The sequence below is a fragment of the Lipomyces doorenjongii genome, assembly GCF_038497915.1.
Source record: "Lipomyces doorenjongii strain NRRL Y-27504 unplaced genomic scaffold V1508scaffold_51, whole genome shotgun sequence".
NCBI classification, from domain to species: domain Eukaryota; kingdom Fungi; phylum Ascomycota; class Lipomycetes; order Lipomycetales; family Lipomycetaceae; genus Lipomyces; species Lipomyces doorenjongii.
This window is the reverse complement of record NW_027118118.1, coordinates 69,791-85,359: the sequence shown is the minus strand read 5'-3', so window position 1 is coordinate 85,359 and position 15,569 is coordinate 69,791. Positions and strand designations below refer to the sequence as shown.

The 15,569-nt window shown below is 47.1% G+C and overlaps 6 protein-coding genes across 6 annotated transcripts; 4 read left to right on the top strand and 2 right to left on the bottom strand.

Annotated features, from left to right (window-relative positions):
- Nucleotides 1-635: 635 nt before the first annotated feature.
- V1508DRAFT_434196 (iron permease FTR1 family-domain-containing protein) lies at nucleotides 636-2,011 on the top strand (the record flags this gene model as incomplete). The annotated part of the gene is made up of 3 exons (XM_066942016.1): nucleotides 636-676; nucleotides 732-1,531; nucleotides 1,578-2,011. 3 exons carry the CDS (start codon nucleotides 636-638, stop codon nucleotides 2,009-2,011), a joined length of 1,275 nt encoding a protein of 424 aa, XP_066794130.1.
- A 646-nt stretch (nucleotides 2,012-2,657) lies between these two features.
- Nucleotides 2,658-4,062, top strand: V1508DRAFT_405764 (uncharacterized protein; the record flags this gene model as incomplete). The annotated part of the gene is made up of 5 exons (XM_066938720.1): nucleotides 2,658-2,754; nucleotides 2,775-2,931; nucleotides 3,000-3,131; nucleotides 3,184-3,781; nucleotides 3,838-4,062. 5 exons carry the CDS (start codon nucleotides 2,658-2,660, stop codon nucleotides 4,060-4,062), a joined length of 1,209 nt encoding a protein of 402 aa, XP_066794129.1.
- Nucleotides 4,063-5,035: 973 nt separating this feature from the next.
- V1508DRAFT_226802 (P-loop containing nucleoside triphosphate hydrolase protein) lies at nucleotides 5,036-7,322 on the top strand. The gene is made up of 3 exons (XM_066936294.1): nucleotides 5,036-5,900; nucleotides 5,955-6,459; nucleotides 6,513-7,322. The coding sequence occupies exons 1-3, from the start codon at nucleotides 5,220-5,222 to the stop codon at nucleotides 7,301-7,303; spliced, it is 1,977 nt and encodes a 658-aa protein (XP_066794128.1). The 5' UTR covers nucleotides 5,036-5,219; the 3' UTR covers nucleotides 7,304-7,322.
- A 1,671-nt stretch (nucleotides 7,323-8,993) lies between these two features.
- On the bottom strand, nucleotides 8,994-9,933 carry V1508DRAFT_226766 (uncharacterized protein). Its single transcript, XM_066936293.1, has one exon. The coding sequence runs from the start codon at nucleotides 9,575-9,577 to the stop codon at nucleotides 9,113-9,115; it is 465 nt and encodes a 154-aa protein (XP_066794127.1). The 5' UTR covers nucleotides 9,578-9,933; the 3' UTR covers nucleotides 8,994-9,112.
- A 428-nt stretch (nucleotides 9,934-10,361) lies between these two features.
- V1508DRAFT_405761 (Asp/Glu/Hydantoin racemase-domain-containing protein) lies at nucleotides 10,362-11,692 on the bottom strand (the record flags this gene model as incomplete). Its single annotated transcript, XM_066938719.1, has 2 exons — nucleotides 10,362-11,531; nucleotides 11,657-11,692. The coding sequence occupies 2 exons, from the start codon at nucleotides 11,690-11,692 to the stop codon at nucleotides 10,362-10,364; spliced, it is 1,206 nt and encodes a 401-aa protein (XP_066794126.1).
- A 1,227-nt stretch (nucleotides 11,693-12,919) lies between these two features.
- V1508DRAFT_358537 (pyridoxal phosphate-dependent transferase) lies at nucleotides 12,920-15,396 on the top strand (the record flags this gene model as incomplete). Its single annotated transcript, XM_066937069.1, has 2 exons — nucleotides 12,920-12,983; nucleotides 13,034-15,396. The coding sequence occupies 2 exons, from the start codon at nucleotides 12,920-12,922 to the stop codon at nucleotides 15,394-15,396; spliced, it is 2,427 nt and encodes an 808-aa protein (XP_066794125.1).
- Nucleotides 15,397-15,569: the final 173 nt, after the last annotated feature.

The following is a 15,569-nucleotide window of genomic DNA, read 5'->3' as shown; positions in this document are numbered from 1 at the left end:
AGATGACAAAGGGAATCAGACGCTGTTGTAGACGATAATTACCGTCCCTGACGTCAGAGCTGTAGCCTGAACCTTCAAGCCAAATGAGTTAGTGCGGAAAATCGACAGGAATAAATAATCACATTGCTACATGGCATTTTCGCTGCCCTCACTGTACAGGTGTACCGCATTCTTATTCTCGTTTCTGCGGGATTCCTGGAGAAGAATTAATGAATCATAACGCCATCAGTTATTATTTTCGCACAGATTATTGTTATATCTGGCCTGCCCATGTAGTGTCGCAAGTAATCTCTGTGTTTCCACATTGCAGCGTATGCGTTACAACGAAAATACACGCGGGCAAAGTTCAAGCTGAATGGTACAATCGGCAGTCGAGTAGTGTCATGGTACGGCGACATTCATCTGATAACGTCAGCTATATGTTATCAGATCGATCTGGCGTTGATTCTAGACGCCACATGGGAGTTAGCTTCAAAACTAACTTTGGCTCTTCTAACTTTATCCCATTGGTTGGGATTATAGAGGCCGCCCCTGTCCTCACTTGCAGAGCTATTGCCATCGTGTAATCGCGCACGACTCTCCGATTACAGTGGATATTAGATAGTGTGGCAAATCAGTCAAAAAATTCGTGGATCATGACGGTCAATGAACTTTTTGATGTTTCCGTGTTCTTCATGTGAGGAATTTCATTCGTCCCTGGTCGTGTGCACCCAGCTAATAACAATACACAGCCTTTTCCGAGAAACGCTGGAAGCCTCGATCATTATTTCCGTATTACTCGCTTTTCTGAAGCAAGGCATCGGCAACGCAGATGAGGACTTGACCGTCTACCGCAAGCTAGTACGCCAGGTCTGGTTCGGTGCCTTGCTCGGCTTTTCGATTTGCCTCGTGCTCGGCGGCATCTGCGTCGCTGCGTGGTACCGCCTCGGAAAGGACGTCTGGTCCGCATCTGAAGATATATGGGAAGGAGTGTTCTGCATCATCGCAGGTTTTATTATATCTTACATGGGTCTTGCTATGCTCCGCCTCAACAAGATGAAAGGGAAATGGCGACACAAGATCGCAGACGCTTTGGCCGAGACCGACGGTAGGAATACCATCGGCTCTTTCTCCAGCAAATACGCTATGGCTATCCTTCCTTTTGTCACTGTGTTACGCGAGAGCATCGAAGCGATCGTGTTCATCGGCGGTGTGACACTTTCCGCGTCACCTAGGTCGGTGCCACTATCCGTCGTTGCCGGAATACTATGTGGTAGTGCCCTTGGATACTTTATCTACCAAGGTGGCTACCACATGCGCATTCAGCTCTTCCTGATCTTCTCCACATGCTTTCTGTATCTCGTTGCCGCTAGCCTCATGTCTAGAGGAGTTTGGTATTTCGAGAACTATGAGTGGTCGCAGCTAGTCGGAGGTGACATTGCCGAAGTCGGCTCAGGACCTGGTTCTTATGATATCCGCAAGAGCGTTTGGCATGTCAACTGCTGTAATCCACTCTTTGACGGTGGCTGGATGATTTTCAATGCCCTATTTGGTACGTCCATTCTTCATGGTCGATGCACTTCACTAACAAAAACTAGGGTGGCAAAATTCGGCAACGTATGGATCAGTTCTGATGTACAACTTTTACTGGATAGCGGTTATTATCACTGTTTGTGTTATGCTCTACAGGGAAAACCCTGGATATTTCCCCATCATTACGAAATACCAAAAGGTTGCGACTGACGAGATTGACCTTACACTGCGGCCTTCAGTCGCCGGATCAAGCACACGAACGTCAGAAGCATCTGACCTAATTGTCATGGATTCGTCATCCTCCAGGTATAGCGATCCAAATCCATACGGCATTGGATCCTCATCTTCGCATACACCTCCTATCATCGACGAAATCAATATCGGATCTGCACCGTCCTCTGCTACCACCTCTCTTGAAACAAATCAGGCATCGCTAGAGTCTATCCAGGATGTTGCTAGCAGTGATCCTCTCGGTGCATCTGTATTGGCGTCTACGTAATTATTTTCATTGACTTGTATTTAGCCAAATGCTGAATAGAAGTTGGGCTAGAAAGGATTTGTGGCTTTCCAGTCTGTGGCGGCAGCTGCAAGGTCGCTGTGAGATTATTTTTAAAGAGCTGCATTTACAATTTATTATTTCATTTCATGTGTATGTCACATTAAATCTTGGTTTTTGGATATTCTGGCGTTTGGGCCGGGTTAGAAAGCTAAATTAACATATCTGGCATCATTATTTTGTAGTTACACGTTGGATCGCAGCAAAACTCGATCTGTGAACGAGGTGATAGTTTCCAGGTTTATTCTAACTGACAAAAGGTAGTCGGTACGATACCCTCAAGGGCGCGTTCTTTACACATCTAAGAGGTTGGACTACCATGATTTGTGGATACTAAATGCTAAATTACCTCAATAGAAGGAAACGGAAGAAATAATTTGAGATATAAGCACAAAATATTAGTCACGGCTACGCACGGAACAGTTGTTGCGCTGTGACAATTGAGACACTCTGGTCAGTCCAAATCGAAATGACCGGTCAACAAACAAAGCCAGGCGGCATCAGAAGAGTTTCCCATACTTTTAGCTCCTCCCTCGCTGACTTTCGTCTCGCAATCATCACCAACTGCAAAGGTCAAAATAATTACGTCATGGACGCCGTTTCCGGAGAGTACAATAACCGCAGCCGAGCCTCACGCAGCGTGGCGCAGATCGCGACTCCTTCAAGGGCCCCTATTCCAGCCAGCAGTGTGAGAGAAATCCCATAGGAGATGCCACGGGGCACACTACGAAGAGAAAAGCGGTGGACGACGATCCGGCAACACGTGTTATGCGTGAGATCAACACAATGCCCGAGAGCACTCCCGTAAGCGACCAGGCAGATGTGCACAGCAAACGGGTTAAATTGAACGCTGAGACGGAATTGTCTGCTTGGCTGACACATCAAAAACTATCACTGTTATGGGCTCGCAGGCGCTTTCTAACTACGATAGGGCATTCACGCTTCTCAAGGAAAATCCACTAGAGCAGCGACTAGATGTCCAATTACCTTATGAAAAGTTTTTGCAACTGGACGAAGCGTTTTCTGAACTAAAGTCGGCAGCAGGTATTTCAGAGGATCAGAGGTGAGTCGTTTATCATGGTTTCCAAAATGACTAACAGTATTCGACATTATAGATATCCATCCTTGGCATACAATAGCTACACAGAGACAGTGACGGTGGTGACGGCCCCCAGCAGCATCAACGAAGGGGCAGCACGCTGGATCGACTCCAAAATATTTGCATTCATCGAAGAATACCTCTCTACACGCAGTCAGCATACTCTACAATATATTAGACAAGTTGGATCTACCACCAAGCACTTCACTGGTGGGTACATGAGGAGCAGAAAAGAGCCAGATGGCGGATTTATTTATGTACGCATGGATGGCGAAGATAAACTGTTGATCGCGCTTGAGGTTGGGTATAGCGAAGTCTATGACAAGCTTCTAGATGACAAGGATATGTGGATAGATGGAAAGGGAGCTAATGCTGTTATACTGGTATGCTTGAAGGAAAGGCCACGGTATAAATCTCCTGCTACTGCTCCATATCGGGATATCACAGATTGGCGAGCCGAAATGGCAGCAATGTCACGTACCATAGGGGAAACCTCTCAATCGAACATCCAGCAAGGCTACTATGGTCTACTCGGGTACAATGGTCATACGTGGGCTGGTGAGCTGAATGAAGTATTCATCGAAGTTTGGCGACCTGATTCGCGGGACAAATTTGTGAGTAGTTTATTGACATGGGTTCTGTGGAGCATAATATACTCACGTACTTCTAGTACCTGATCCAAGACGGATTGCGCCTTCCGGTGGATGATCTTCCCGTTACCCTTGGACTCAGGATGAGGGACCTTTATCCCCGGGATGAGTGGGAAGCTGCAAACGTCGAGGATTGCATTATTCCTTTCGACAGTGCGGGATTTCTAGAGAATCTCAGGTTTGGCATCATTACAGCTTCGAAGGACAGGTTCCAGGGATTCCTCTTTGAGGTATTGGGGCTATAAGATTCCAAGTGGATTTTCTAGCATCTAATAGGCTTAACCTCGCTGACCCAGTGCCGCCATAAGTTTGAGATTCTGCCCTGAAACATAGTGTATGAGATAATTCACTCCGTAGCAGCTTATAGATATAACCTATGGACTGGCTTAAGGGGACCAAAATTTTTACAGCTTCGTAATTGGGGAGCTGGAGGCCATTGCTCTCGGTCGCCGAGAAAACCAATCCGGTAAGTCTCGTCCCGTTCGGTTTGGCACATCTTAAACGGCCGACAAAATTCGTGTGTAGCTGAAAGCGAAAATCAAATCTTTGCAGGTCCAAAGAAAACAGATTTTGGTTTTGAGTTCCCCTATTAGCGGCCCTAACCACCGCTCGGCCACCTGCTTGTTTATGTGGATATGTGATAGTCTAGCTGGGTTGTTTATTTTGCTACCATAATACACTTCGCCAGAGTCAACACCATCGGCTTCTTATTGCTCTAACATGCAATCTACTCTCAATCTACTATTCACCGCCTGCTTCTCGTCTCTCACGACGCTCTCTGCAAAGGTCTAAGCCAGATTCATCGTGTTTCTCGCTGCCCAGGATCAATACCCTCCTCAAGCTCGGAGTAGCGACTCCGTCGCCTTTCAAGATATCTCTTTAAGTGTTAGAGCACGCCGAGCTTGAGCACTAATATATTAATACTGTAGCAAACGAATGTGGATGTGTTACCAATAATAGCGAACGTTGACGCGTTCGACTGCAGTAGTATTTTAATCATTGGAATGCGCGTTTGCAGTCGTGTTTTGGTACCAATGTACGGCAAGTTCTTAGGTTTTGGGACAATCTGAGCCGCATATTTGCTCCGGGCTTAAGGTAATAATGTGGTCGAGACGAGAAAGGCTACACCAAAAACGAAAAGAAAGTTGGTCGAGCCGAACTTCAAATCTGAAAATGCGAAAATGAAATTTTGTCAGCCGTTTAAGACGTGTTTGAGGGTATCGGCGACCACATTGCCCCTGAACGGCGACTACAGTCCCAAAAGGTAAAACAACATATGCATGTTCGCTTCGACACAGAAAACGTATCACGCGCGAGCTCCTTTGGTGATATATCTGCCAATCCCCAGTAAAAGTCTCTCTAAGCTTTCAATGCTACGATTTGTGGGCCTGCAAGCAGTATCATGTCGGAGAACGATCTTGACCTCGAGTTCGGCCAGTCAACCCCTATTGCAGATGGATCCTCTTGTTCTCTTTGTTTTGCCCATGTCTCGGCTCGGACTGCTTCAGGTCGCATAATTCTCTCGGATATTTCCGGCTGTGTACCTCGCGGGAACATGCTTGCCGTGCTAGGTCCCTCTGGCAGCGGTAAGACCAGTCTTCTCGACATACTCGCTAATAGAAGCACTATTTCCGTCGACGGTAGAATTTGGCTAGATGGGACAACACCGCGGGATGACAAACAAATCCGAAATCGCGTCCGTTATGTACAGCAAGAAGATGCATTGATTGGTGCTTTAACAGTTCGGGAGACACTCTTATTCGCCGCCAGACTCGGCCGCACCTCAGCTTCGCGTGGAACCGACGGCGGAAAGCGTGCTCTGTATCAATATGTCGACAGCGTTATCTCGCGACTGGGCCTGTCCGAGCAGGCCCATACTAAAATCGGTACCCCTATCCAGAGAGGCCTCAGTGGCGGTCAGAAGAGGAGGGTTAGTGTTGGTGAGAAACTTGTTGCGAATATAGGCGGTAGTGACGACAACTCTTGTGTCGTTCTGGTTTTGGATGAAATTACGAGCGGCTTGGATGCCGTCGCTGCGTATGAAGTAGTTAGCCGAGTTAAAGAATTTGCCGAGGCAACAGGTGTATGTCACTATTTTATGTTGTCGGAATTATAAACTAAGTCTAACTTCGAGTAGATGATTGTAGTTGCGTCTATTCATCAGCCATCTACAGCGACCTTTATGCTCTTTGATTCTGTATTGCTTATGTCCAAAGGGAATCAAGTGTATTTTGGACCCGTCAATCAAGTCACAGATTACTTTGCCAAACAAGGTCTCATTGTACCAAGCAATTACAATCCAGCGGAATTCCTGCTTGAGATTACGAACACAGACTTCATTGCGACGAAGGAACGGTCTTCCCATTTGCAGCTGACTAAGGAAATTATCGGAGACGGTGACCAGATCGATCAACTCTGTCGTGCATGGAATGTGTCAGAGGAAGCAAAATTGTTGGAAGCTGTACTCCGTAAGGCAGTCTCTGAGGAGCATTTGGACAGAAATCTTCGCTCTGATATCTCCAGACTGGGAGGATTCTCTGGCATTACTATCACATTCAGGAATACTATGATCTTGGTCCAACGAGCGATTATCAAAGGCTATCGAGATATTCTCGCGTATGGCGTTCGAGTTATAATGTACCGTAAGTGTTATTTGTCGCTTATGAGTCGCGTTTTCATACTGATGTCTTTATAGTCGGTCTCGCCGTTCTCATGGGCACTGTATGGCTTCGTCTTAGTGCAAATGAAAATACAATCCAGTCTTTTTTCAATGCGATTTTCTTCGGCTCGGCCTTCATGAGTTTCATGACCGTCGCTTATATTCCTGCGTTCCTAGAAGACCTCGCAACGTACAAGAAGGAATCCCACGAGAACTTGTACGGTCCAGCGGCATTTTTGTTGGCCAATGTTATTGTCGGCCTTCCTTTCCTCTTCTTGATAACAATCTTATTTGCAGTCGTCGAGTACTGGATGACAGGCTTTCGTAGTAGCGCGACAGCATTTTTCCGTTTCGTGATGTGGCTCTTTCTCGACCTTATCGCGGCTGAGTCTCTCGTCGTGCTGGTATCCACTATTGCGCCAATCTTTGTTGCCGCGCTCGCAATTACAGCGTTCGCGAATGGCCTGTGGATGGCGGTCGGTGGGTTTCTCGTGCAGCCGAATGTGCTTAACAAATTTTGGTATTACACATTTTACTGGATAGACTATCAGCGATACGTGTTTGAAGGCATGATTTTCAATGAAGTGGAGCAACGTTCGTATTCCTGTCCTTGGACATCAGAAGGAGGATGTTCGGGATGCATGTATGCTGCCACTGAAGTTGAGGACGGGGTATGCAAGATTTCGGGAAAGACGGTACTGGATGCGAGGGGGTATGGCGGCAATTGGACAGGATTATGGGTAGGACTGGTCATCGCTATTGCGATCGCAATGAGGTTGCTGGCGTACGTTTGGCTTAAGTTTAAGGCCAGGCGGACGGGGTATTAGCTATTTCAGTTTATATATGATCGTTGTCATGTACGACCTAAAGCTCATCCATTAATTGCGTGTCATTTCTTAGTTGTGTGTAATAAGTGCACTTTGCAGTTTTAATAGAAATCATGGGAATCATAACAACCCTGTTGAAAGTTGTCTTCTGCAGTCTCGCTTTAGAACATAGCTGTATATATTTAGTCAGAGCCGATTCGCATCATCGTCATACTCGCCCAAGCGAGCTGTACCAAAGGTTATGTCAAATGCAAGGCATAGGGTACGTGACAGCCAACGCAAATTGTTAGGTTGCCACGAGCCCAAAAATAAGTGTCAATCCACTAGTGGTCCTGGTGGACTGAGACACACTGTGGCACAAAAAGCCTGGCAGTTGAGAACAAGCAGCAAACTCGACTAGCCTGATTACGTAGGGATATTCTGCGATGTCTCCTCAAGTATAACTTTGGTCACTGGAGACGTGTACTCTCAAGTATATTAGTAGATATACAATTCTTGAGACTGACTATGAGGCAACTAGAATCTCAACAGTCCCATCCATTGTTCATCTTCTGTTGCAACATCATTCAACCTTCGCAGTGGCCCCTCCCAAACACTGAGAATGGATTCGAGATAATCCATCCAATTCCCACTGCTATATTTGGAGTATGTGCTCGCCCTTTTATTAAGCTGTTTCTATCTAGTAGCCCAATAATCGTAATCTCCCACCAAATAATGTCCAAATTGTATGTTGGACGACGGGAGAATGTGATTAGCGGTGTATGTCCTTCCGGGAGGCGGAGACATTGGCGGATTTACGGTCCATTGAACGCACAGCTTATCCTTCGCAGGTTCACAAAATTGGCTATCCGTATATGTATAAAGAACTGCGCGAACAAACTACTCTATGACATCCTTGCTTTCTAGGCGCCTGTCCTCGTCAATGATAAGTTCATCGTCTTTCTTGTTTGAACATGGCAAGCGGATCAAACCAGGTCTCGAGTTTCTCGACCTAGAGCCCGCTGTTGACAGTTCAACGTACGGATATAGGCATTGTCAAGATCTACAAAGGCTCTACGAATGAAGGGGGGTTGGGTTACGCAAATTGTCGAGGCTAAGAGCGAGGCGTGCCAAACCCTGAACCGGCTATCCACTGACTGGCCAGCTCAGGCACTGCCGTACTTAGCTGAGCGTTCATGTTCATGGCTCTCAACCATAGTTAACCGTCGAGAATCGAGATGTACAACCCAACGAACCTACCGGACGCGGCCAATCACTAGCGCTCATTGAAAAGAGCTACCCACTGTAAAATGGCCGGTCCAGTTCAGTTCGGCTCCCCAGTTCCGCGTTTGACGTGTGTGGGTAAGGTGTGCAGTGAGGGCTCCATAGCATTTTCGGGCGCAGAGATAGCGTAAGTGTATTCGGGTTTGGATGGCGAGTTGACTGATGCGTTGACGGAATACGGCACAGACAATTGCATTTCCTCCTAAGGGGTTCCTGATATAGTGCGACTTTGGACGGAGTTATTAAAGTATCCCTACATTCAGGGGCGACGCGGAGTCGAGAGAGACGCCGAGTGGACTGAAGAGACATGGTTTGCTCTCATTTCTAGGAGATGCCGTGTTGGCAGTGTGCTGATCACACGTATAAACAAGACAAGACATATCATCGTCCTGTGCTCTCTTTTCTCGCACGGCTTGATGCTGGAATGTTGCCTCTCGATAGTGTCCTGAGAATACAGGCTTCAATAAGCGACAGTGCATGTCTCATTTCTAGTATCGTCAACCTACTCAAAATGGACCACCATGCATCACAAGGAGCTCGTAGCCCTTATTTCCCGGTCATAACCCCCGGGTCACCCTCAGTCCAGATAGACTGAAGCTTCAAATGCTTGATCTTCCACAGTCCGTCCTCACCATCCTTAACGCAGTCAACGAAGTACAAACTGCCTGTCATAAAACGTGTCGCGCCTGGCTCTCTTCCTTGTTTATGACGGTAATGCTGAGCTAGTGCAGAGGCGGTCATGGATGCCTTGGATTCCCCGTCCTTGACGTCCACGCGAACATTGGTAATAAAGTGGGTGGTGTCTAGCGTTGCAATAAAGTCGTAACATCTCGTGTGAATAGCGCTCAAGCCCTCCATGACATCGCCGTTAAGATCGAAGCTAGCGTCCTGAGTGAAACCTGAATCAAAGAGAGCGACGTCGGCTGTGTCCAGTCCAATGACACAGCGGTAGAGTGCATCGGTAATGGCCTCGCGGACACCGAGGGAGGGAAGAGCGCTTGGAAGTGCCATAGTGGAGGCGTCAGTGGGCTGGAAATTTGAATTTTTGGTAGATTGATAGCAGAGCGCAGTCGGTCAACATGCTGCCAATAGTACTGATATATATCAAATCCAGGATAGCAATTTTGTTTACGTCAAAGTGTTACAATTATTACTAAACCGCGCGGTAAATCGGACTCCGACAGTCACCGATAGCAGTCGAATATGATCGCTGGTTAGGGTCGGCAGTAAATCCGGTTATGTCCATATAGGGCTCGTTGGCGAAAACCGGTTCCAGGACTGAAACCGAACCGGATTGGTTGTTCAACTTCAAAACTGGACCGATTCAAAGTGACCGTTTAGTAATTTTCGAGTATTCGATGAATATATGATGCTTGGTGGTGCAATTCATGTTTTCTAGATTTTCCAATGTCACCAACTGGCCATTATGCTAACTTACGTAACCTTAAAATGACTGTCTGATTGAAGGTTTTGAAGGCTTCACCTACTAAGTCCCAAAACCAATTCGATCACAAGTTTAGTAAACGGTCGCCTGCAGTCCCAGTAAAGATGCTATGGAGGAAACATGCTTACAATTTAATGCTCAGCCGGGTGGTATCGGATCACTAACATCCGGGTTCACGGGTTTGATTCTCTACAGTTCAATGATACCATCGTCCATCTCCAAGTCGAAGTATTTTCGACGAGATTTCCCCGTAATATATTTTTATAACTGCTGAAACATATGACGCTCATATTCCAACTGGAATCTCCATTTTATACAAATCGCTCACAACACGTATAGGCAACAATCCCGCTATGAAATCCAATTGTCCTCTATCAGTAACTTCTTGACCTCCTCCATGGTGCTTTCCAACGCTTGAATTTCTCGTTCCGTCCATTCTCTCGTACTAGGAACGTAGTGCACTGAAATCCACGCAGTCAAATGGTCGCCTTGATGCAGCGGCGCTAACATCTGCGCTTTGACGCCGTAGACACCCATTAGCGCTTTCGGCGGCGGAACCTCTGCATTTGCACAATCACCCTGCACCAGAACTCGACGACTAGTGTCTATCCATTGAACTGTCCCTAAAGCCATCTGATTGAGAGAAGAATCTAGCTTTAGTTGCTTTATCCCTGGTGCACATGCTTCTGCACAAACCGTATCGACATGACAATTTCTCTCTGGCAAGTCAAGCCGAAACGTAGTCCGACTAGCATGACAAGATTCCAGCAAACTCGACAATGCCACGTTGATTTTTTCAAGTGTAGGGTCGTCCCGAAGTAGTCTGCCCCACCCGTGAATTGGGACTTTCACATTAACCATCCTCAAAGCTTTCCAGAATGTCACACAAATGCTATCATATATTGGCTTTCCGATTTCTGCCTCCATCTCATCTATAATTAGTGCTACTGGCCAGTTCGTACACGCCACAACGATACACTCTGCTTCCGGAGAATCAGCTTCACGAATGAGTTCTTTGATTCGTGATAACGGTGTATTCGCAAAAGCGACGTTCGCCCGCTCATTCATTTGCGAAGTTTTCACCACATCATATCCTAGCCCTTTGTAAAAATTCACTAGGCCTTGTGTAGGGCCATCAACGTACGGGCCCGCTAACGAGAAGCGCTTGACACCATATTGCTCAAGCACTTCGATTTGGGCGAGCGTGGAAGTCGACGAAGGCAAACCTGTCGCCGCCTCCATTTCCGCCGACAGAGTAACGTCGGCCTGTAGTCCCCTACCACTCCAGCTACCCGACGTGCCATTCCAGAGGATCGCATCCAGATCGGCATCGTTCAATAGGACTGCGCTTGCAACCATTTTATCCGTATTGAATTGCCCAACACTCATTTCATCAGTATCAAGTGTCTGGACTGTAACTCTGCTGAAATGGAATGAAACACGGTCAGCAACTTGACTAGCCATGGAGACTGTTATTGGTTCAAGAGCTGTATTAGAAGAAGGGACGATGAAGCCCACCTTCTGCAAATCTCGCAGGCTGTTCAGACCATTCATCGATTTCGTTAACGCCATATTTAAGCCGCCGACAGTTTATGGCTACTCTTGGGTTAACACAAAGCAGGATTCAAATCAATTCCCCCACTTACTTCAATTTGTATGAATCCGTTCAACTTAGATGACATCAACCGGCAAAAAATTTCTTGTATACCGACCAAGTTGAAAAGTTACAACCTAATCTCAAGAGTCAACTCCAAGCAGGCCCTAACCCTAGCTAGCGATAAAGACTAAGCGGTCTCCTCCGGCGAGATCGCTAACCCCGGCTAACCCTCCGGGATTCTTTGTTTTCCCTGTTGTTCAGAGGATTTTCTACACTCTTGTCCAAATGGATGTCCCTTTTCTATAGATGCTCGTTAGAGAATATATATGCGAGCACAGCTACTCGCCCTTCGGTGAGGCTTGCCTCCTTGCCATCTGGTCTTGCCTACAGGGCCGGACCACCAGATCTCGGCATTTTGTTCGTAATGTACAAAATCCGGGTGTTTGGTGGCCGTCTAATTCAAGTGAATCTGTAACATTATTAGCTACGTCGTGTGAATCGAATATTTGCAAGGATCTCAATTTGCGTCGTGCGTGGCCTCTGAGGCGGACGTCATTTCTCCATACGTCTGTTGGGGCATAACTATTCCTCTTTGGTTCTACCTTATGTCATGAGACGCTAATAATAACTGCCACTAGCGAACTCTAATAGTCGGGTGATCCATCCACCTTGCACGTTATTCTCCTTAACCGTACTACAACTATACGTGTTTACTACTTCTGGAGGAGGCGAATGTGAACCAGGAAGGATATTCTGGGTGGGCTATTGAGACCGCTCTGGAAGGGAAAAGGGCAAGAGCGATGGGCAATTGACATTAACCCGAACAAGCGACGAGCGCGATCATCACTATAACAGAACTGTTTATCCGAAGAACGAAACCGGTCGACACAATAGTTCCCCTTACTAGCATACTCTCCTACAAAAAGGACACTAGACAGCCCGGAACCTCAATCTTGGCTCCCGTCCTTCCATAACGGATATAGAAGCGGTGTTGAGCCGCATGCCGGACTTAAATGCTAGCACCAAAGTTTAGTCATGTGCCTTACCCCATAATAATATGCAGCCACGTTTTCTTTTATCATCTCTACAAGCAATTCGGTCCGGCTGTACCCAAGTATTGTGCAGTTCTACACTACTTGTAAAATGGAATGCATGCGGAAATAGTACTGTCCGCACAAATTTTCAGAGGAAATCTGTAGCCACCTGAAGCAAATTGGGCAGGGAGTTATAGGCGTGCATCTATCTATACGGCCAACATCTTATTGTCAAAAAGCGCACAACGCAACTCTTGCATATTTATGGATACAGCGGTATGACTCAAGTATATCGCCATAGTATTATCGACATACGTAGTCGAGAGTATCCTGCCCTCAATGGTAAGATTACATTCGGTCATCAGTTATTAGTTCTTCTACTTACTTCTTAGACATGACTTACCTGGATCACGCCGGCACCACTCTGTATGCCAAATCCCTTATGCATCAATTCTACAAGGACATGACAAGTGGAGTTTTCGGCAATCCGCATTCAGCGTCCCCCTCATCAATGCTATCCACTCAACGCGTCGAGAATGTGCGATTGAGGGTCTTGAGGTTTTTCAAGGCAGATCCCGAACAATTTGACGTCATCTTCGTCGCGAATGCTACCGCTGCTATCAAGTTGGTACTAGAAGCCTTCCGTGATGTCGAAGATCCAGGATTCTGGTACGGATACCACAGGGATTCGCACACTAGCCTCGTGGGATTACGGCAGCTCGCAGCTCAATCGAGGTGCTTTGAATCGGACCAAGCAGTTGAGGACTGGTTAAAAGAAACTACAGAGGGGCAGAAGGATGCGCCTTCCACTGCCGTCGGACTCTTTGCCTATCCGGCACAATCCAATATGAACGGCCACCGATTACCTCTAGATTGGCCAGGCCGGCTACGGACATCTTCACGCGCAGACTGTCAAAAAATGTACTGTCTCCTGGACGCGGCCGCGTATGTGACGACGCGTCAACTTGATCTGAGCGATGTTCAAACTGCTCCTGATTTCATTGCGCTTAGCTTCTACAAGATATTTGGCTTCCCAGATCTTGGGGCGTTGATTGTTCGCAAGCCGGCAGGTGATATACTTCGACATCGACGTTACTTCGGTGGAGGAACTGTAGAAATGGTCACTACGTTAAAAGAGTCGTGGCATGCGAAGAAATCGGTCACTATACACGAGCAATTGGAAGATGGCACGTTGCCATTCCACTCCATCATTGCTTTGGATTCGGCTTTCAACGTTCATGAGCAGCTTTATGGCTCCATGAATAATATATCTCGACATACATGCACGTTAACCTCGGATCTCTACAACAAACTTGCATCATTGCGGCATGCGAACGGTCAAGCTGTCTGTGAGATATACAAGGATCCAAACTCTCAGTATGGAAATGCCAAGACGCAAGGGCCAACGATCGCTTGCAACGTTCGAACCGCTCAAGGAGGATGGATTGGAAAATCTGAGGTCGAACGTTTGGCAATTGTCCGCAATATCCATCTTAGGACTGGCGGTGTGTGCAACCCTGGCGGTATTGCAACTTTCTGCCACCTCGACTACTGGGAGCTGAGGCGAAATTTCACTGAAGGCATGCGCTGCGGAGATAACCTTGATCTGGTTGGCGGGAAGCCGACTGGCATAGTCCGTGTCAGTCTTGGTGCAATGAGCAGTCAAGAAGACGTGAACAGATTCGTCAATTTTGTGGAGGAAACCTTCGTAGAAGCTGGGGAGACAATGGTGCCGGCTCAAATACTTCTTCCAATCACATTGGATATGGCCGAGTCAGTTGTCGAAAAGGTTCAGATCTTCCCTATCCTTGGATGTTCAGGCTGGCAGGTTCCGCGGAATATCAGCTGGTCGATTAAAAAGACAGGCCTACAGTACGATCGAGAATGGTGCGTTGTTCTCAAAGGAGGGACCACTCCACTGGATCATCCTTCCATGAAGAATATTAGACCTCATATCGATATTGAGAAAGGTATACTCAAGCTCATCGCTCCATTAAATGCTTCTGCTGCCTCGAATAATCCTTCGAAATCTGAATGCGATGAAGAGGTCACAATCTCCTTATGGGATAGTCCATCACAGACGATGCAGCCCAATCTGCATTCGAATGACCTTTTGGCAAGTTCATATGATTCTCAGTCAATAGCGAGCTTCTTTACTGCGGTTCTTGGTATTCCTAGCACTCTAGTCAAATTTAACAAGATCACGGAGTCGAGCTGGAATGATAGCGTTTCGCCCCCGTCAGTCGATCGCTCACCGAGAGTATCCGCGGTCGGTGAAGGTGAGGCACAAGCGAACATCATTCTTTCAGGTTCTTCCAAGTGGAAGTCCCAGCACTATATCCGCATAGGGCTGCACTATTTCGAGCTAATCCAATCCCCATCGCTCCAAACTGCCGAAGAGTCTAGACAACTCCGGTACCTCCGCAATGTATATGACCGCTCATTAGCCGCCCAAAACTCCACTGTCCGCTACGGCGATTACGTGCAATACTTCTCCGCTGATAGTGTCTCCCATGACCCAGCTCTACGTGCGTCCATTGCATCCAGGTATGTTGGACCGCACATCTGCCCGGTGTGGAACTGCCGTAGGGCTTTCAACATCGCGGAGGAGCTCTCAGCGCATCTGCACACGCACAAGGACCGTACGGATGTGACAAAGAACTGTGATGGGGCAGTCATGAATGTTGAAGTTTTACTAGAGCCCACTCCGAAGCGCTGGCGGCGATGGAAATTGCGATTGACAAAGAAAGTCTGACAATGCAGTGATGAAAATGGGTGAGTAGGGGGGGTCTTGTGCTGAGTCTGGTTCGACTTCGATCGAGACCGAGTACGAATGGAGTAAGGATTAAGTCTGTCGAAATAGGAGTCGGGAACGCCTCTATCTCTGATTTTGTGCTTGCTCTGTAGGTGGTTCTTACTTTTCCTGTG